The sequence below is a fragment of the Gossypium raimondii genome, chromosome 10 (assembly GCF_025698545.1).
Source record: "Gossypium raimondii isolate GPD5lz chromosome 10, ASM2569854v1, whole genome shotgun sequence".
Taxonomy (NCBI): domain Eukaryota; kingdom Viridiplantae; phylum Streptophyta; class Magnoliopsida; order Malvales; family Malvaceae; genus Gossypium; species Gossypium raimondii.
The window spans coordinates 17247572-17268734 of record NC_068574.1 but is presented as its reverse complement, the minus strand read 5'-3'; the positions used below and the strand labels follow the sequence as shown (position 1 = coordinate 17268734).

At 33.4% G+C, this 21163-nt stretch overlaps 1 protein-coding gene across 3 annotated transcripts; it reads left to right on the top strand.

Moving 5' to 3' along the window:
- The first annotated feature begins 3165 nt into the window (after positions 1-3165).
- LOC105777380 (actin-related protein 2/3 complex subunit 1A) lies at positions 3166-20767 on the top strand. 3 transcript variants are annotated; one of them, XR_008189968.1, is made up of 16 exons: positions 3166-3438; positions 3857-3942; positions 4981-5057; positions 5274-5368; positions 5879-5948; positions 6141-6210; positions 15825-15898; positions 15979-16021; positions 17267-17348; positions 17688-17776; positions 17850-17935; positions 18014-18077; positions 19577-19662; positions 20100-20206; positions 20317-20372; positions 20480-20767. XR_008189968.1 is itself a non-coding variant. In XM_012600638.2 (15 exons), exons 1-15 carry the CDS (start codon positions 3369-3371, stop codon positions 20542-20544), a joined length of 1122 nt encoding a protein of 373 aa, XP_012456092.1. In that variant the 5' UTR covers positions 3167-3368; the 3' UTR covers positions 20545-20767. The 3 variants fall into 3 exon arrangements, 2 of the variants coding, with proteins under 2 accessions (XP_012456092.1, XP_012456091.1); XM_012600638.2 differs by lacking the exon at positions 19577-19662 and having other exon boundaries at positions 3167-3438; positions 17688-17780; positions 17866-17935; XM_012600637.2 differs by lacking the exon at positions 19577-19662 and having other exon boundaries at positions 3168-3438.
- Positions 20768-21163: the final 396 nt, after the last annotated feature.

Genomic DNA, 21163 nt, shown 5'->3' with positions numbered 1-21163 from the left:
AAATCACTTAACAAAGTAACCTTAACTATCAACCTAGCTTAATATTCTATCAATTAAATTCACAAACACACTTAAAACATTTATGGTAAGTCCCTAAACTTTTAACGATTTTACGAATTAGCTAGACTAAGCTACAATATTATCAAAAACATAAAAATTACAAAAACGAAATTCAAACGGACTTACATACACAAATTGAAGCTTGGCCGAACCTTAACTCAACAATGGCTTTCTTTCATGTTTTTGGTTTGGTTGGGAAAAATAGAAGAAAAAGATGACTTATCAAATGTCATGTTTTTCTTTTTTATTAACTTATTATTTTAACATTTTAATAAAAAAAATATATATAATCAATTTATTTCTACACCAAACCGTCCACTATGATATAATTATGGCTAAATTGCCATTTAAAACCATTCAACAATTAATTTGAACCCATTTAGCCTTTATAAACCAATAGCGATTAATTTTTGCATCTTTTATGATTTAGTCCTTTTTCTTTAATTAACAATCAAATCATTAAAATTTCCAGACCGAACTTTAATATACCTATATAGCAAGTCTGTAAATATTTAAAGGCTCGGTTTACAAAAATGAGATCCTGAAACCTCATTTTCTAAAACCACTTGACTTTAAAGGACAACCACTTGAACTTAACTATTCATTCAAATAACATAAACTATTAAATTAATATTTATTATACTATATTTGGCTCATAAATATTACATAATAATATTTATGAACTCACTCGTCGAATTTGTGGCCCCGAAATCACTATTTCTGACACCACTGAAAAATGGTTTGTTACACTTAAAATTGCAACTTCTGTAAGGTGGTATTGCAGAAATAGTATGTGACGTCGCGACGTCAATGTATGTTGCCACGACGAGAAATGGCCTATAATGTCACATTGAGACTAGGAACCCCGTCGTTTCAACGAGGCCAAACAGTGAGTGACGTCGCGACGTCGAGTTGACTGATGTTATGACGTGACAAACTGTTTGGCGATATCACAACTTGGTAATGTTGACGTCACGACACCAATATTGTGTTTTGTAAATTTTACAATTCAATCCTAATTTGATCTTAGGTTAACTTAAAAGCTTTCGTAAGCTCGTTTAGGACCCGAGAATGATTCTATATTGTATTGTTTGTTTAAAATTTTTATGAATAATAGCTTGATGATGTGAATTCATATTTAATTTGATCATGGTTGCTCCGACAACAAATGTGGCACACTGTAGCTTAGACTTGATGATTGAGTCGGGTATAGGGTGTTACAGGTCATCTACTAATACAAGTTGTCTTTTCGTATTACAATCCGACCATGTAATATCGCTTAGTATTAGTTAAACGTTAGATAACCATTGAGCCAATATCATTTTGCTTTGCATGCAAAAACTATTAAGGGCAATATACAATTATATTAAACCATTTTGTTTGAAAAGAATACAAGTGTACGTAGCCAAAAATACTACACTTAGGACACCAAATCCAACACCAACGTCATACTTCACGAATGTTCTTTTCTTATACAATGAGCAAGGTATTAATGTCACGGCCTCAGGTTTCTACATTGTGACTTTAGGAAACGACAACCCGACTTTAGCATTCACGTCGCAATGTCACTCACTATTTGTCACGATCCCTATAGCTTAATCAGTCAACATTGTGCCTTTGGCTTTCTAACGTTGTGGCGTTGCATGGGACATTTGGTTCTTCAAATCCAAATGGTTAGCGTGGTCGCGACCTCCAATCTTTTAATGTCACTACCTCAACCTTGGTCACCTTATGCCATCCCAATCCCCCACATCGCGACGTCAAGCAACTCAATGTTGGGGTGTGACTTTCTGTTTGTCAAGCCTTCAAACCTTTATGTCCTTAGTCTTCCACTCATCAACACATTATCAAAAACACACTTTATGCATCGCATATTACCAAAACTCTAAAATAACATCAAAATGCTAAAAGTGACACAAAACACAGACATATCCATTAATGACCTAAAACATGATTTGACCCTAAAACGATTCAATTTCACTCAAAAGTAAGCTAAAACAAGCATGAGAGGACAATAATTGTATATACATAATTATCCCTTATCAATCACCCAACTTTCGTAAATTTTCAATTTAGGTATCGAAAATAAAAAGTTTGTAATATGGGCACTATCGTTACATACAATTATCATTTTAGTCACCGCCGTTACGTACTTTTATCATTTTAATCACCCAACTTTAGTACGTTTTCATCTTGGTCACTCATTTTATCTTTATAATTTTCTTTATAATTTTTTTAAGAATCAATTTTAGTTTTTTTAGAAAGGGGAAAACCTGGTTTTTATAGGGGAAAATTTGGGTTAGAAAAATCATTTTTATATTTTTAATTTTCTTTGTTTTTTTTCCTTTTAGAATTAATTTCAATTTATTTCTTAGTGAGAGGAAGGAAAAATATGGGGTTTATAGGGATTACCTTTGTTTTATATGATAAACTTAGTTTTTACAAGAAAACCAATTTATCTTTTCATTTCCATTTTATTTTTCCCTTTTAGAATTTTTTTCTAGTAAAAGGAAAACCAAGGTTTTATAGGAAATTATTTTGTTATTTATAAGAAATTACATTTTATCTTTTAATTTTCCTTTTTTAAATTAATTTTAATTTTTTCAAGAAAGGAAAAACTTAGGGGTTTACAAGGAATTACTTAAATTTTATAGGAAAAATATGAGTTTTACATGGAATTAAGTTACTAGTGAAAAGCTTGGGTTTCATCTCATAGCGTAATAGCTTAATTTCTTGTAAAGCCTATATTTCCTTTGAAAAAAAATAATTTTAAAAAGAAAATAAGTGATTAAAATGAAAATTTACTAAAGTTGAGTGATTAAAATGAGTATATGCAATGGTAAATTAATGACAAGTGGCTAAAATGATAAAAGTATGTAATGAAAGTGACTACAATGATAAAAATATGTAATGGCAATGCCCATATTGCAAACTTTTTAATTTTGGTGCCTAAAATGAAAATTTATAAAAGTTAGGTGACCAATTGTGTAGTTTATCCAAAAATGAAATGAGGTAATGGAGAAAAAAAATGAGAAGTGGAAACTATGAGGGCTAAATGAATGTTTAACCCATTAATTCAACCTGCTGAAAAGAAAAAAAAAAATCTAAAAATCCCCAAAGTCGACGGGTGAGAACTTGTCCAATCGCACCTCTATTGGTATTTGGTATCTAGTCTAGTCTTTCAAGCTTTCCGTTTGTTAACAAAGACTTTAAACCGAAGCTGAGATCGCTTCACAGTTCTTTCTCTTCTCCAGAGATCTCTCTCCATCTCATTCGGAGCTCAATATATCAAATTCATCAGCTTAAAAATGGCGGCCGTCGCCGTTCACCAGTTCGCTCAGTGCATCACTTGCCATGCTTGGAGTCCCGATCACTCCAGTAACTTCATTCATTCTTTTAATTTGTTTCTGTCGAAATTCCATTTCCTCTCTTCATCTTTATGTTTCGGTTGGTTGCTGTGAAAATGTAGGAAATAAAAGAATGTATATATTTGAGTTAAATGTTATTGTGATGTGATATTTGTCTAAGAAATGTAAAATTGAAGAAGAAAATGAAATTAATGGTCAATTTACTCTTTCTTTACGTTACTTTCTCATTCTAAATTGATCCATTTTTGGTGATATGCTGGATTTAGAACTAATGATACATGTTTAATTAAAATGATGCGTGTTTTAGAGCTTTTTTTTTTTTTTTTGAGAATTTTAGAACTAATGATTTGGTTCTTTTTATTTTAAATTGCATGAGATATTGTTTTCTGTGTTTTCTACATATTTAATTCACTTTCTCTTGCCTGCAGTGGTAGCATTTTGCCCAAATAATAATGAGGTTCACATTTATAAATTGGTGAATGACAAGTGGGAGAAAGTTCATGTTCTTCAGAAGGTACTTTATCAAAAAATTTCCCCTATAAACCACCAAGTTATGTTTTAGTCCAATTATCTATGCTGTATGTGTTAACTCATCTCCAATAGTTATTTGAAGTTTCATTTTGGAGTCATGTTATGTGGTACTTTTGGAACACATCAATTTGCAAATTGGATATGACTAGAAGTCTAGAACCTAGGTTGAAGCCTCTCTTTAACTAAGAATAAAAATGTTTCTTGAAAAGGAAAATATGAGATGACACGTTGGGTTCTTGTCTGAAATCTTAGCCTTTCTTAGTAAGTAAATAGAAGCACTGCCACAGCATGGAGGTCTGATGAATTTTTGGGTTTCAACCTATGGTATGATATCAGTCTGCCTTTTTACCACTTTTGTCTTTAACTGAACCGGAAAGCTCTGTGCATATAAACCAAAGTTGGGAATTCTAAAGCAACCGGGAGATTTATTAGATTAGGTTCTGAATTGTGTGATAGGGATTACAGTAGTTGTGAGAAAGCTAAAATTTAAAAGGCGAGAACAAAGAGTAGCAGCCTATGATGAGATTAGTTCAAGAAAAAAAAAAGCCCATGATGAGATTCCAAGATTCCGAAACTCATTGCAAAGTCTTGTCCGGACTGCAAATGATTGGAAATAAATTGTACTGATATTTAATAATACTTTTGATTCTTTAAATGTGCCCATGCTAGAATTGTTGGATATGCCTTAGAACAAGTTAAAAGGTGAGAAAGACCAAGTTATAATGGAAGCACTTTAAACTATGGATGTTGAGCACAATACTAAAACATGAGGACCTCCACAGTCTAAATAATCCACTCTTTTCGTGTTGAAGACAACAAGGCTGTTTAGTCTTCTTCTTCTTTTGAAAGGAAATTCTATCCTAGCATGTTTAGTTACTTATTTTTCTTCTTATAAAATGAAAATTTATCCAGGTGTTGAAGTGACTACATTGAAGGATGATGATGCATTTCTTTGTTAAGTTTTGTTTGTTTTATGTTTGATTTTTTATCAATATGATTTTTTTATGTCAAATTTTCACAGCATGATCAAATTGTTTCTGGGATAGACTGGAGTGGAAAGTCAAACAGAATTGTTTCTGTATCTCATGATCGGAATTCGTGAGTAATTCTTTTTATTTATATATATATATATGTACAAATGAAAGTTCCATAATTTGGATCTCCTCCTTTCTTTTTCCCTGTGCCTGATAAACACAAGCAAACAGTGCCTAACATGAGCTTCATGTTCGACTTCTTTCGATTTTCTTGTTTTCATTTCTCTATGGCACTGTTATTGTGTTCTTTGTCTCCTGAAATTTGTGATCCCATTTGAAGATATGTTTGGAACCGAGAAGGACCAGAGTGGGTACCAACTCTTGTTATTCTTAGGCTCAATCGTGCTGCACTTTGTGTTCGGTGGAGCCCCAAAGGTACATAAACATAATTTGACCTTGCACTATTATTAATTCTTCACTTCTTTGTACTGTACAATAAATTAGGTTTTTACTCAGATTGGCACTTTCTTGGATCTACTTAATTAGTTCCTCCCCCCCTCCCCCCCCAAGTTATTAAGAACAAAGCGTAGGACCACTCTTTTACAATTTGACACATTACTTCAGGGTTCATTGTCCTAGCAGCTTATTCACTGTTGATTTTGCTTAAGCTTATAAAATAGATAGGCATCTGACCTATGAGAATATAAATTGTGTTGTGGAGTAGGACTTCAGAATAGCAGTTGGATTATTTGATAAGAAAAAGTTCCTTATGAAGTCAATAGCACCTTTTTCCTTTTTGCTATTATTTTGATAATTTTTACATCTCCTTGTTCTTATGACCGTTGAAGTCTGTTTCAGGAAAACTGCAGGTCATTATAGATCCTTTATTCAAGCAATTTGACAAAGTTCTAACCAATTCATTTCTTCCTCTCCTTTAACTCCCAGAAAACAAGTTTGCTGTTGGAAGTGGTGCTAAAACTGTGTGCGTATGCTATTATGAGCAAGAGAATAACTGGTAATATGTCGCTACATATCAGTTCTCACCTTTCTTCTCTCTTAATATTGTCGAACTTAGTTTGTATATATATATTTGTGTACATACATACATTGTTTCCAACTGTGGGTGAATTTCAAACATTGAGGTCCTACTGATTTCTTTTGCTATCCATGATTGATGCTATATGCTTGTCTGGTTTGCTGTTTCCAGGTGGGTAAGCAAAGTTATCAGGAAAAAACATGATTCCTCTGTCACAAGTGTTGCTTGGCATCCTAATAATGTGCGTTTTTCTGACTTTACTGCATTTTGGAAAAGTGTTCTTTTTCAATTCTTATTGTACTTATATGGTGGGTTTCTATTCAATTTTATTCTATCATGTGGAAAATTATTTTGTGGTAGAGTTCATTCATTTTCATGTATTTTAGGGTCTTGTTTGACTCCCTTGCCATTACATTCAGAAGAATGAATTGAGGGACAAAGAATGTAAGACAAAAACTAAAGATGTTTGACATAAGCACATTAGCTTAATGTTTAATGGTTTGAAAAAAACCATCCCAAAACCATCTCTTTCTAGCAGGTTAATAAATCTCGGTTTAATTATGTATATGTGTGTGTGTTTTTTTGTTTCCATTTTTAAAAAGAATCTAAGTAGGACACTTTACATTAGACTTTAGCTACAGATGGGAGGGAGTCAACATTTTTTGGGGAAACCTTTTAAGTCAAAACATGGACATGCTAGAGTATATTTTTAAACAAGTGATTGGAGTCACATAGATGAGCCAATATGTCTCAACCTATCATTTTTGGCATTTAGGTATGTCTTCTAACGGAGTCACAAGAAAAAGGATCAGATTCCGCTTTCCTTAATTTCTAAGAAAAGATATAAAAGGAATATTAAATGAATTGACATTTAGGGGAAACACAAAGAAGAAGAGAGTAAGAAAATGCTTCTACCACTTTGTGGTAGCAGTGATTGCTCCTTTTCTCCCAGCTTGAAACCCGCATTCCAGTTATTGCTGATTGCATTTTTCTTTTGATGAGATTGAAGTCTTAGATTATCTGTTAAAGCCATCTACTTGTCAAATCATTATTATAAACATTAAGATCAATTTTTCTCTCACAAGACTTTGTCATCCATACTTGCTCCTTGATTATTTTCTTCACCAAACCACTTTGTTCATTTTTTTTTTGTTGACAAATTTGCATCATCTTACTGTTTCTTCATGTAATTCAACTCATAAACAATCGTCCTTGTCTTCACTTTGCCCATTTATTGTTCCTTTTATTACTTTTATAACAACTACCTTAATAGGTGAAGCATGATTAGCATGTGATTGCATAGTGTATGAAGATAGGTTTATCCTTTTTGAAATCATGTTCCTTGAGCGCCTGTTCAGTGATAGGATGCCAAAGAAGATGCCAGCAGTGATCATTGCCAGCCGCATGAAGGCTTATCACCATGCTTTGATTAATTGATCCTAATTGTAGTCTTCTTTAATGGAAGGATTTTTCTCCTGTTCCAAGAGAAACCTTGGCCTAATGATACCTTCCCTAACTTGGGATCCACATTCATTCAATGGCCTAAATTTGCAAACACCTAGTCTATAAAAAGCATACCTGTATGTTTCCAAGTGCATTTTGATGTCTCCCAACCTAATAGTCTACATTTGAATCCTTATCATTCCTACAACTTTTTATCAAAGAGGGCTTAGGCGGGGAATACCTTGAAGATCAACAAGACAGGTTCACCTTCATGGGTCTAGAGTTTGAGCTCCTTTATCTTGTTGTCATGTTGCAACACCCAATTGTAAGTATACGGCATGTACTAGGTTTAAACTCTTAATGTTAAGGAACATCTAATGAAGTTGGACCTCAAATGAGTGTATGGGCTTTGAAGCTTGATTAATTCTCTAAGTGATCAACAAATGTATATCTCTGACTTGCTAATCTATTGACATGATCAACTAGTTCTTCGGTGCCTCTTTGTTTCTTAACTCTACTCTCTCTTACTCCTTTTCTCCTTATTAGTCTTCTTTATTTTCTTCCTTTTTCTAAACACCTGAAATTTTTACCATACTTAATAACCATATTTCTAAGAGAAGTTTAGAGGATTGTATATCTAAAAGTCAGTAATTTCAATGCGTAGTTAAAGAAATGGATATATGTAAACAAACATGTGTGTGGTGCACCCATGTATGCTCAGATGTACTTATTTTTAAATTTTCATTTGCCATATTTATCATTGGCAGGTTTTAGCTGAAAATGCTGTGTTCTTGTCTTTTATTGTATTACATGTGCTCAACATTCTAAGGCTGCATACTTGTGTCAATGTGACATGAAAAGATTTGTGTGTGCAATTTCACTGCTAACGTGGTGCTGATCATTCAAACTTCAGCTCTTTCATGTAGGCACCAAATTACTGATGCACAAATTGACCGCAAAAAAAAATAAAAATTTGTAAGCTCGATGATACAAAGAGGGTGTGAATTGGGATTTCGAAATCTCAAATCTCAAATAACAAAAACATAAATTGGCAAAAGTGATTTATAAAGGTTCAGCTTCAATTACTTACATCCTCTATCTTAGATTCTCTTGCTAAGGATTTTTCAATCCACTAACTTGAATTGCTACCTTTCAAGGACAATGTATAACCCTTATAGTCTCTCTATCTTTTGAAGGTAAGATAGGACTACTAAATTCCCTTAAGATTTTTTTACCACAAAGTCTTAAGTAATCTCCTCAGAGAAAGTAAGAAAGTAGCAAAAAATGAATAATCTCTCAAAGGTATGGGCTTGCAAATTAAACCTCTCTCAAATACAAATAAACATTTTGAATAAAGATAATAAACTCAACCCAATTGGATAGATGAAGAACAAGAATGAAATCTTTGGTATCTTCATTTGATTTGCGATCTTTTCTCCCTCTTTGAGCTTTGATTGCTTCTGCTATAACCTTTTGGTATATTTATGCTTCTAAAATGCTTTCATTCTTTTTGACATATTAAAAACGAGGGAGAAATAGAAATGCATATGTACATATTGACATTACCTTAAATATGCAAATACATGTCATTTACCCATGCTTGAACTAGAACTGTAATATTCTTCATCTATCCAATTGGGTTGAGTTTATTACCTTTATTCAAAGTGTTTATTTGTATTTGAGAGAGATTTAATTTGCAAACCCATATATTTGAGAGGTTATTCATTGTTTGCTACTTTCTTACTTTTTTTTGTGAGATTACTTGGGATTAAGTGGTGTAATCTTACCTTCAAAAGATAGATTGTGTTATACCTTATTTTAGAAGGTAGCAATTCAAGTTGGTGGATTGCGAAAATTCTTAGCAAGAGGAGCTAAGGTAGAGGGTGGCAATTGAGGCTGAACGTCTATGAATCACTTGTATTGATTTTTTTTTTTAGATTTTTTAAATCTCAATTTACCCCTTTTTGATATTGTCAAGCTTACAGAGGCATTGTGAGAGGAAGTAGTAGAGGAAGCATTTTGTAAGATGGAGAGAGAAAGAGGATCAAGAAAAGGAGTGAAAAAATGTAAAGTAATAAGGAAATGGGAGATTAAAAGACAATAAGTTTTGAAGAATAAACTAAAATCTTCTTCTTATTATATGATTGATGAACAAACAATACAATTTATAGGGGAGCATGACAACGAATGTCAATGGATCTCAAAAATAAAATATAATCTAAAAAAAAAAACCTTAACTGTCCAACATTCCCCCTCAAGTTGGTGTGTAGATGTCTATTGTGCCGAACTTTGCTCATGAGAAGCTCATTGTTAGGTCTGAATAGTCTCTTTATAAGAATATCAACTATTTGTTGCAATGTTGGAACAAATGGCATGCAAATAGCTTTGGCTTCAATCTTTGTCTTTGTAAAATGCCTTTCAATTTCATATGTTTGGTTTTGTCATGTTGAATTGGATTGTGTGCAATGCTAATGGTTGCCTTGTTCTCACAGTATAACTTGATAGGCATGGTTATAGACTTGTTCTCACAGTACAACTTGATAAGCATGGTCATAGATCTCTTTAGTTCTTCCATAACTTGTTTCGGCCACATCATCTTTCAAACTCCGTGAGCTATTGATATGTATCATGCTTCTACACTATTTTGAGCAACCATTGTTTTTTTTTTTTGGCTTCTCTACGTTACTGAGTGCCCCCACACAAAAGTACAATAACTTTGATGTTGATTTTCTCTCGGTGACTAAGTCTAGCCAATCTGCGTTTGTTCCATTATTCATTCTTTTTGAAAAATAGGCTTTTTTTTGGAGAGCTGTTTGAATACCATAGAATTCAATACACCGTTTCAAGATATTCTTGAAAGTTTTTAAGAGAGCTTTTAATAAAACTGTTCTATTTTTTATTAATCAAGAACTGAACTTAAATAAAGAAAAGAGTCTTAATCCTAATTAGGAAAATAATTCCCTTATTCTAATAAACTACTAAAAGATAAAATAAAATATTCCTAGAATATGAATAAAACTTATCTACCTAAATAAGATTTATCTACCTAAATAAGATTTATCTACCTAAATAAATTTAAAATATATACATATTTCAACACCCTCCCTCAAGTTGGTGCATATATATCAATCATGCCCAACTTGCCTACAAGAAAATCAAAGGTTGTCTTAGAGAGCCCTTTGGTGAGTATGTCAACAATCTGTTGTTTTGAAGGAACAAACGGCATGCACGCTTGGACTTCTTCAATCTTCTCCTTGATAAAGTGTCTATCAATTTCAACATGTTTAGTTCTGTCATGCTAGATTGGGTTGTGAGCAATACTAATGGCAGCTTTGATATCACAGTACAACTTAATTGGTGAAGTTATTGGTTTCCTCTGCTCTTCCATAATTCCATTTAACCACATCATTTCACAAATTCCTTGAGCCATTGATCTAAACTTAGCCTCTGCACTACGTACACTTTGTTTTTTGCTTCGCCAAGTCACAGGGTTTCCCTAAACAAATGTACAGAATCCTGATGTAGATTTTCTCTCTGTTATTGAGTCTGCTCAATCTGCATTTGTATAAGCTTCAATTCCTCTTTGTTTGGATCTCTTGAAGAATAAGCCCTTTCTAGGTGAACTCTTCAAGCATTTTAGAATTTGAAACACTACTTCATGTTTCTCCATTGGGGAGTGCATAAATTGACTCACTAAGCTCACTGCAAAAGTTATGTCTGACCTTGTATGTGATAAGTAAATTAACTTACTAACTAATCTTTGGTATTGCCCTTTATCAACTAATTGGCCTTCTTTATTTTCGAATTTTACATTTGGATCAATTGGTGTGTCAGCTAGGCGGCAACCACCATCCCAGCCTCTTTTAAAAGATCAATTGCATATTTTTTCTGAGAGACCACAAGACCCTTCTTTGATCGAGCAATTTCCATTCCAAGAAAGTATTTTAAAGGACCGAAGTCTTTGATCTCAAACTCCAATGCTAGATGCTTCTTGAGACGCCTTATTTCATCCACATCATCTCTTGTAAGAATAATATCGACATAAACTATAATAACTGTTATTCTACCTCTTTGTGAATGTCGATAGAACATTGTATGATCAGCTTTCCCTTGTGAGTAACCTTGTTTTTTAACAACTTGAGTGAACCGTTCAAACTAAGCTCGAGGAGACTGCTTTAGACTATACAAAGATTTCTTGAGTTTACATACTCGAGTTCCAAATTTTTCTTCAAAACCTGGAGGAGGATCCATGTAAACTTCTTCTTCAAGTTTCCCATTTAGGAAAGCATTCTTCACATCTAGCTGCTGTAAAGACCAATCAAGATTAACAGCAATTGATAAAAGAACTCTAACGAAATTTAATTTGGCTACTGGAGCAAATGTTTCAAGATAATCTATCCCATATGTTTGAGTGTATCTTTAGATATCTATATAAAGATCCATCTGGTTTGAATTTGGTTGTGAACACCCATTTATAGCCCACTGTTTTTTTCCCTACAGGTAATTCCATTGTTTCCCATGTACCTGTTTTTTCAAGAGCGCGCATCTCCTTTAAAATAGCCTCCTTCCACTCAGGAACCTGTAAATCATCTTTCATATTTTTGGGTATTTTCACAGTATCGAGACACGAAACAAAGGCTGAGAATGTCGAAGACAAGGCTTTATAGGATACAAAGTTAGACATGGGATATTTGACAATATTTCTAACACGTTTTCTTTTAACAATTGAAATATCTAAATCAGAAAATTCATTGGCTGGATTACGAGCTTTACTTGGACTTTTGACAAGATCTTGCGGGTCGGATTCTTGGTGATGAATCTGGTGGATTCCACTTTCTTGATTTCAATTTCTTCTTAAGTAAACAATTAACTCCTTTGTTTGTTCTTTATTCTCATGATCATATTTTACACCTTCATACTCCTTTTATTAACAACATTAACATCATTAATTTCTGTGTTAATCATAAATTTGCCTTCCCCATAATTGGAATTCCTATGTTGTATATTCTTAGTATTTTTTTGATCAATTATAGAATCTTTCTTACTATAATTCCCTCCGTGAAGATTAGAATCAAAATAAGATTGCGTTTCAACAAATGTGACATCCATGGTAACAATAATCTTCCTATCAATTGGATCGTAACATTTGTAACCCTTTTTATTAAAAGCATAGCCAACAAAGACACATTTTTTTGCTCTAGGATCTAATTTACCTTGGTTGTGAAGATAAACAAAAACGCTACACCCAAAAACTCGGAGAGATAAATTTACACATAGAGGAGTCAAATATGACATGACAATTCGAGGACTGGGATAATTTACTGACCGATATGAGATTACAAGCTAGATTTGACACATGTAAAACATCATGTAAAACCAAGGAAGACGAAATTTTAACAGTGCCTTTCCCGGCTATTGCCGAGAATGACCCATCTGCTATTTTGATCTTTTTGTTTTTTGCACAAGGTGTGTAAGTTGAAAAAAGAAAATGACAATTAGTAATGTGATCACTAGCTCCAGAATCAACGATCCACATATTTGTTTTACAAGGTTTGACACTGAAAAAAACAGAAAAATCAGTACTTGATTGGGCAAAAGAGGAAGAAGGATTATTGGATGGGTTAGGAATAGAAGAATTCATCCGAAATTGTGGTGATTGAAAAAGCTTGTTTAGCTGCTCTAATTGTTTCTTAGTGAATGGAGACCCTTCCAGAGAATTTTGGCCCTCATAATTTTCATTAGTTGTTTGGAAAGCTTTGCTATCCCTTGATTGTGAACCACGACCATTGCTACTCCTTTTTCTTCCATTCTTCGATTTCTCATGGAGCTTTCAACATGTTTCTCGAGTGTGCCAATATTTTTTGCAGTGATTGCTCCAAGGTTTTTTCTTTTTTTTTTTACTATATCATTATTTTTAATAGTTACAAGAGCAGAATTATCATCATTAGCTTCAAACCTTGGCCTTAACATTACTTTTCTCCTTATCTCTACTCTTCTAACCTCAGAAAAAATCTCATGAAGTTTTGGAAGCGGTTTTTTCCCTAAGATCCAAGATCTCACTTCATCAAATTTTTTATTTAGACCAACTAGAAATAAAGAAGCTCATTCATTCTCTTCTTTTTTCTTAGCTTTTACAACACCTCCGAGACACTCCCATTTATCATTATAACACTAATCTAGTTCTTACCAAAGAGACATAATCTCATTATAATAAAAAGTAACTTTCTTTTCCCCTTGTCTAGCTTTCCAAAGTTTTATTTTTAACTCAAAGATTTGTGAAGCGTTTTCTAAATCTGAATATGTGTCTTTCACAACGTCCCAAACATTTTTAGCAGTCGGGAGAAAAAGAAAAGGTTTACCTATGGATGCTTCCATGGAATTAATAAGCCATGCAATTATCATAGAATTTTCTGACCTCCACTTGCTCATCTTTGGATCACCCACCTGTGGTTGCTTGACTTCTCCAGTTAAATGATCTAGCTTGCCGCGCCCATCAATTGTTGATTTTACGGACTGCGGCCATTCTAGATAATTCTTGCCATTCAGCTTGTGAGATGTCAGCTGAAAAGAAAGGTGAGACGCCTCTGTCCCTTGAGTCATTGTACTCTCGGTAGTTGTTTCAACAGTAGAACTTTATTCCTCTGTTTGATTGCTGGATCTCTTATCTCCAGTGAAGGCTGTTTTAACCATAATGTTATTAGAGATTTAACCTAGTTCAGATGTCATGAAAGTTTTTAAGAGAGCTTTTAATAAAACTGTTCTATTTTTTATTAACTAAAGAATTGAACTTAAATAGAGAAAAAAGTCTTAATCCTAATTAGGAAAATAATTCCCTTATTCTAATAAACTAATAAAAGATAAAATAAAATATTCCTATAATATGAATAAAACTTATCTACCTAAATAAGATTTATCTACCTAAATAAATTTAAAATATATACATATCTCAACAATTCTTCATGTGGAGGATGCATGAACTGGCTGACAAGACTTACAATGAATGCAATATCAGGTCGCATGTAACAAGTAAACTAGTTTTCCAACTAGCTTTTGGTACCGTGATGTCTCGACTGGATCAGCTTTGCTTTCTCAGGCTTCTGATTGGATCAATTGGTGTCTGTATTGGGTGACAACTATTCATTCCTATTATTGTTAAGTAGGTTAATAATATATTTCTTTGTGCAACTGCAATTTCTTCTTTGATTGAGCTACCTCCTTTCCAAGCTAATATCTCAATGACCCTAAGCCTTTAATCTCAAAAATTGGATGTAGGACACATTTTTAACTGTTCTATTTCAGCTATGTCATTGCCAGTTGAAATAATATTGTCCACATACACTATGAGAATAACCGTCTTCTCATTGGCTAAATACTTTGTGGACATAGTATGATCAGTTTATCCTTGAATGTGTATCCATGGTTTTTACAAACTGAGTGAACCTTCCGAACCAAGCTCTTGGTGACTCTTTTAACCATATAGAGATTTCTTTAGTTTTCAGACATTCGATCCAACTTCTTTTAAAAGCCTGGTAGTGGATCCATGTAAACTTTTCTTTCAAGTCTCCATTAAGAAATGCATTCTTCACATCCAATTATTGTAGAGGCCAGTCAAGATTGGCTGCAATTGACCAAAGCACCTACTTTTTTTTTAATTTTGTACCAGTGGCAAAAACACTACAATTTATAAGGGAGCATGACAACAAATATGTCAATCAATCCTAGAAAGTAAAATGTAAATAAAATTTGCAAAATGCATTATTGTATTGAGAATGCCTTAAGTTAGTTGATTTTAAGTAGGCTTATTCAGGCAAAGTAGATTAAATGTCATACTGAATAAAGCTTTTATTGGATGAATGCTTCTCCGTAAAATCACTTACTTTCTCATGGTGAGGCTGAAGATGAATTATGATGCGGCAAACAGTGGGGGAAGGGGTATTAATGAGTTGATGTGAGAGTTGTGGTGTTTGACATTTCTGTATTTCTATGCTAACTGTCAACACTCTTTTTATGAATGTAGTAGAAAAAAGTTGAATTTTAATACTTGATTAAAGAAGAAACTATTGTGCTGGTTGGATATCTCATTTGATAGGAATAATAAAGCCATTGAAGTTCAATAAACTGCGGTTGGATGATCTGGATGCTTATCATCTAATACCTAGTTTTTTTTTGGTCCAATTACATGTTAAAAATTGAGTCTGTTCACCCGCAAAATATCATAGTTTAAGAGTTGTAATTGTCTGCATCTGCGGAATATCATAGCGTCATACCTATGCCATTTGGAAAATCTGTTTTACATGCTTTTGAATTCATCTCTTATATTCTGTTTCATTAACTAGTATATAATCTAAATTTTGGAAAAGAACCCGCGTGTCACAAGTCTTATTGTCTATTTTGACTTTCTTTTTGCTACAGATTCTACTTGCTACAACATCCACAGATGGAAAATGCCGAGTATTTTCTACATTTATCAAAGGTGTTGATACAAGGTATGTTAAATATCGTTGCCTGGAGACTCCCATTACTGTTTGAGCACATTAGTATCATGTTTCCTTTTTAAATTACCCAGGGAATCAAAAACAGGCTCTTCTTCAGATCCAAAGTTTGGAGAGGTACTATACGTGCCACCCTCTTTAGCAGTAAATATTTAATGGGTGCATTTGATATGCAGGAAAAGATGGTGCCTCAACTTTTGTTTGTTAATCCATGTATTTCCATGTTTACTGTACTCTACCAATAATTCAACATACTAAAATTTTGAAAGATGAATATGGGCAATAGGCTACAAATTTGCTTCTTTCCATGTTATACTGTTAGTAGAGATGCACCAAGTTGCAATATGTGCAATTAACTGCCGAAAGGGAAAATCTTTAGTCATATGAACCTCTAGTGATTAGGAGGCCCAATCAACGTGCAATCTGTTCTTTTTTCTAATGGACATCAATGTAAAGAAATTGAAACTGGATAGCTGAATCCTGAATGCTGAATGATCTGGATATTATTATTATTATTATTATTATTATTATTATTATTTATTTATTTTCGTTCTACAACATATTAGTTTCCAGAATGACAAGGTAATTTCCTTGGCAAGCAAACCGTCTTTTATGGTTCACAATGTTAAATTGCAATTCCAATTAGAAAGGAAACATTATGCCAGTACAGCCATATAATTTTTTTTCCTGTAGTGGGTAATATCCTTGCCTATGGAATGATATTTTTGATAAACATTGTAAATAATGAAAACATATTGCAAAATATTCATCCGTTAACGAAGTGAATCTTGGTAAAATCTGTATAATGTCAAAAGTTTCATTAGTAGTGACATATAATCTTAAATTAAGCTATACAGCTGCACATTGTCGCATCCTTTGGTGCCTCTTGTTTTAAAAATCATAGTTCAGACTATAATTTTTATTAAAACTAGCAGAACATGTTGGAATTGCAATTAGTTTTCATTACTGAGAGCTTAATCAACATGTTGAAGTTAATTCCTAATATTTTCCTTTGCATCAAAAGAAGTAGCAGCATGGAAGGATAACTTCTATATTTTGTCGATTCAATTGGTCCAAACATTTAGCCTAAAGGAAAGAATGCTGAATTGTTGTTGTTTATGTATCTGAGTATCTTTAAATACGGAGTTGAATCAATTAATGACCCAAATTATTTATGCCTCAGATGCGACCGATGAATATTACACTAACTACTTTATCTTGGCTTAATGACTTGCTTAAATTCTTATTTATTCCATCATTTATTTAGGGGAAATCAAGGTTCTGCAGTTTCATTAACCTTTTTTCAGTGCAAAGAAGAGCTAACATTTTCTTTTCATTTTATGGCACTTGCTGTTGGAACAGCAAATAGTTCAGCTTGATCTGTCATCTTCATGGGCATTTGGGGTGAAGTGGTCACCAAGTGGCAATACTTTGGCTTATGTAGGTAAGAAATATTTCTCTGTTTGTGATGTCCGAAGATAAAGTTTGTGGCATGGAGAATTTATTTTCCCCTTAAAACTACCAATTTCACATTTTGGCATGGTTAATTTTTTGTTTAGTTTCTAGTTGAGAGAAATTTTTTTTGAAACTAATCCAACTTTACATTTAATTTTTGGTTGGAGAACAACTGTCATTGCATGAAACCTCTAAACTATGTTGGTTAAGCTTAAATTTTGATATAACTTCATCAATATCCCAGCTCCCTTTTAAGGGGAACATTTCTTTTGGGTCTTAGAGCTGCTTGTAAAAGTTTCCTTCTTACCTACCATTTATCTATTTACAGGTCATAATTCTATGATTTACTTTGTTGATGATATTGGTCCTTCCCCTTTGGCCCAGAATGTTGCATTCCGTAATTTGCCTCTTCGTGATGTGGGTCAGCTTTCAATCTTGTTAACTGCTTTTGTTTCCCTTTATTTTGGGCCTAAACATAAATTTCCATCAGGTCCTATTTGTTTCAGAGAAAATGGTCATAGGCGTGGGATTTGACTGCAACCCGATGGTTTTTGCAGCAGATAAATCAGGATTATGGTATGTAAGATTCATTGTCACTGTAATTTTCTATACTTGCTTCGTTACATCAATAAGGTTTTTGGTCTTGTTTTCTAGGAGCTTTATCAGATTCTTAGGTGAAAGGAAAGAATCTTTGTCAGGTCCAAAATCTGGTTCTCAGGTATGTAAATCATATAGCTTTTAGCTATTCTCATTCTATGAGTGCGAATGTTATAGGTGAGACCGGGGGAAGGGGGCAAGGGCAGATAATTCTAAGAACACAGATCACTTCCAGGCGTGTTTGGTTAAGGAAATAATTTGTCAGTAGGGCTCTTATTGGGTAATAAGATCAGCAGGTTGTCTATTCACTTGAATGAATCATGCAAAGCTTCAACTTTTGTTAAACCTTAGTTTGAGCTGAGCCAACTATTTGTTCTCAAATGATAGGCTTGTCAGTAAGATCTGAACAATATCTTCGAAAGGATAACATCAAAGATCATGTTCCAGGTGTCTCTGTGGTCACATGTCTTTCTCATTTAGTAGTAATTTTTACTCAAGTGGAGAAAACACAGTATATTTAATTTTTTGTATGTTCCTGAATTCGGTTTTAGAGAAAGTGCATGTGAAAAACCATCAACTTTTAGGTCTCATTATGCACTTTGGTCAGTCTTAGTTGTAGGTCGAGAGAGGTCCAACCTTAACTTAAGGCCATAGCTAATTGAATACTTAACTGATAGGGCATAGCACAATGTAACATTTCCCCTTACATGTAGTTTCAATGGCAAATACTAACAGCTGAAGTGAACAGGCCTACCAAGTCAAACAATTTAGGGGCAACAAAGAATGAGAACAATAAAAAACAAAAAAACCTGGGTTTTGATACCATGATAAATTTTAGGACAAGCATCCATCCTTAAAAAATATTGCTAATAGGCAGAGAGACCCTTATTTGGTTTCCCCTGGTGGTGGGGCAGACTCTATTCCACTTTGTGACGGCTTCCTAATAGGCTTGTTCTGCTAAAATATGATGTCCAAGCCACAAGATAGGCACATAATCCCTAAACTTGAAGCATATGCCTTTTGATAGCTTTGTTGGCCCTACATACGAGGTGGAGTATTAAGTGGTGAGTAAATAAATCTCACATTGAGTGTTGGCAGTGTGCATGGCACCTAACTGAGTCGGCTTTGCACCTTTTGCCTTTCTTTTAGATGTTCATCTCAAAATTTCTCATCAATTATCTTGATTCTAATTGGACTGGAGAAATCCTTTGGCCTGTTATTTTCTTTGGATGCTTGGTACAGCTAAAGGGAATGAATCCAGAAAATTCTTTCAAAACTTTACCACTAAAATATTGAATTGAATTTACTTATTCATCTTAAAATATTTCAGCTTGACATAGTATGGAAAATGCAAGTATCTTTACTCTTTAGCGCCAATATTGTGAATTGAAATGAACTGTCTTCTATAAGATATGGAAAGGATCTAACTTATATTGTTTCCGTGGCTTATCATTCCCTTGTGCAAGCCCGGACACCATTTCTTGAAGTCTACATGAGGACATAATATCATTTGAACATTATTTACCTCTGCATAAAGTCCGTCACAGTTTTTATATCCAGTTATGTCTTTTACTTATTCCTCAAACACCAATATTGCTGTTTTCATTCCTATTTTCTCAGAAACAGTCATCTCTTGGCACTGGAAAAAAAACGGTTGAATCTCTGTGCCCAAATGACACATCCTCCTCCCAATCATGTCGGGAAAGGTTTTAAGCCTTGGATTGGAGCCCAATCATTTTAGTTTTACATTTTTATTTATTTATTTCCTGGGGGGAAGGGAGGGGTGTCATAGAAGTTATGGAAAATGATGGGGAAAAAGGTATATTCCATTTTAAAGATTACATCTATGGCTACAGTAGACTGAAGTTGTATGACATATAAAGGTTGGGTGGTGTTGTAGTAGTTAGGGAAGGCATGAAGAGATGGTTGGATTCCACAGTTTGATACATTTTTATGGCTTCCAGAATGAAGTAGTGATAGGTAGCACCTGGGTTTTTTTTTTTTTTTAAAAACAGCATAGCGAAATTTTTTAACTTCCCTAGTTGAGAAACCTAGTGTCTATAGTTTATACATCTCATTTCTCTCGGTCTCTGAAACTCACTGGTAATGCAATGTTCTTGATACGGTTGTTATTTCTTTTCAGTTTTCTGAAGCATTTGGCAAATTATATGGTCAAGCAAAGCACGGATTGAGCAATGATACGGTTGAACCTTCAAAGATACAGGGAGCTGTTCATGACAACTGCATCAAGTACTTCTCTGCCATTTTGTTATTATTGAATATGATGTAGTTTTTTTCTCCTAAAGAAAAGATTTCATTGGCTGCTTATCAATTTCTACATTCTCCTGTTGGAACTGCAGTTGTATTGCACTTCTAAATAAAAAAGGTTCCCAGACAAAGCGCTTCAGCACCTCAGGTGGGTGGTTGTGCTGCTTTTACAGTTTAGATACTGTAAACTTTTGGGATCGGTTAAGAGTTTTTGGACTCGTATTTTCTCATAATTCTGCAATTTGAATATTGCAGGAATGGATGGGAAAGTGGTAATTTGGGATTTGGGAAACCAGCAAGATCTTAAGGAGTATCTCTAAGAACTGATTCGTGAAAAGCTTTTTGCTTTTCAGTTTTTTTGTTCAGGTAACAGAGTAATAGTGAAGCATGGATCTCATCAGTCTGAAATCAACGGAAGCTTAAATACATTATTACATTTATTTATTTATTTTTTTTTTTGATCTAGTCTTTTTTTTGTGTGTATGAACTGAGAATGAAATTTGTGAATATAAAGTAAGTAAATTTGACTCTTGATTAACAAAACTTTCATTCTCATACCAAGCAAAGCATTAGTCCTGCACTAAAATAGTTGAGAACCCTGTGACGCATATTATGTTTGTGCTTTTCTACAAGTTATGTGTGTGCATTGTATTTCAACATTGGTTGCATGTGTTTCGGCTATTTAGGTATATTTCGATGTCACATCAATTTTTTAAAACTTTTTTCTTAGATCATTTTTATTTTTTACATTAAAAATAAAATATAAATATTAAATTAAATTATTGAACTTAATTAATAATTTAATAATTTAATAATTTATAGTTTTATATAAATATGTAATTGAAAAATATTTGCATGTATATCTAATGTATATTGTTAATAAACTAAAATTAAGTATAAAATCAATGTGTGAGCTTTAAAAGTACTAAAGCTAAATGA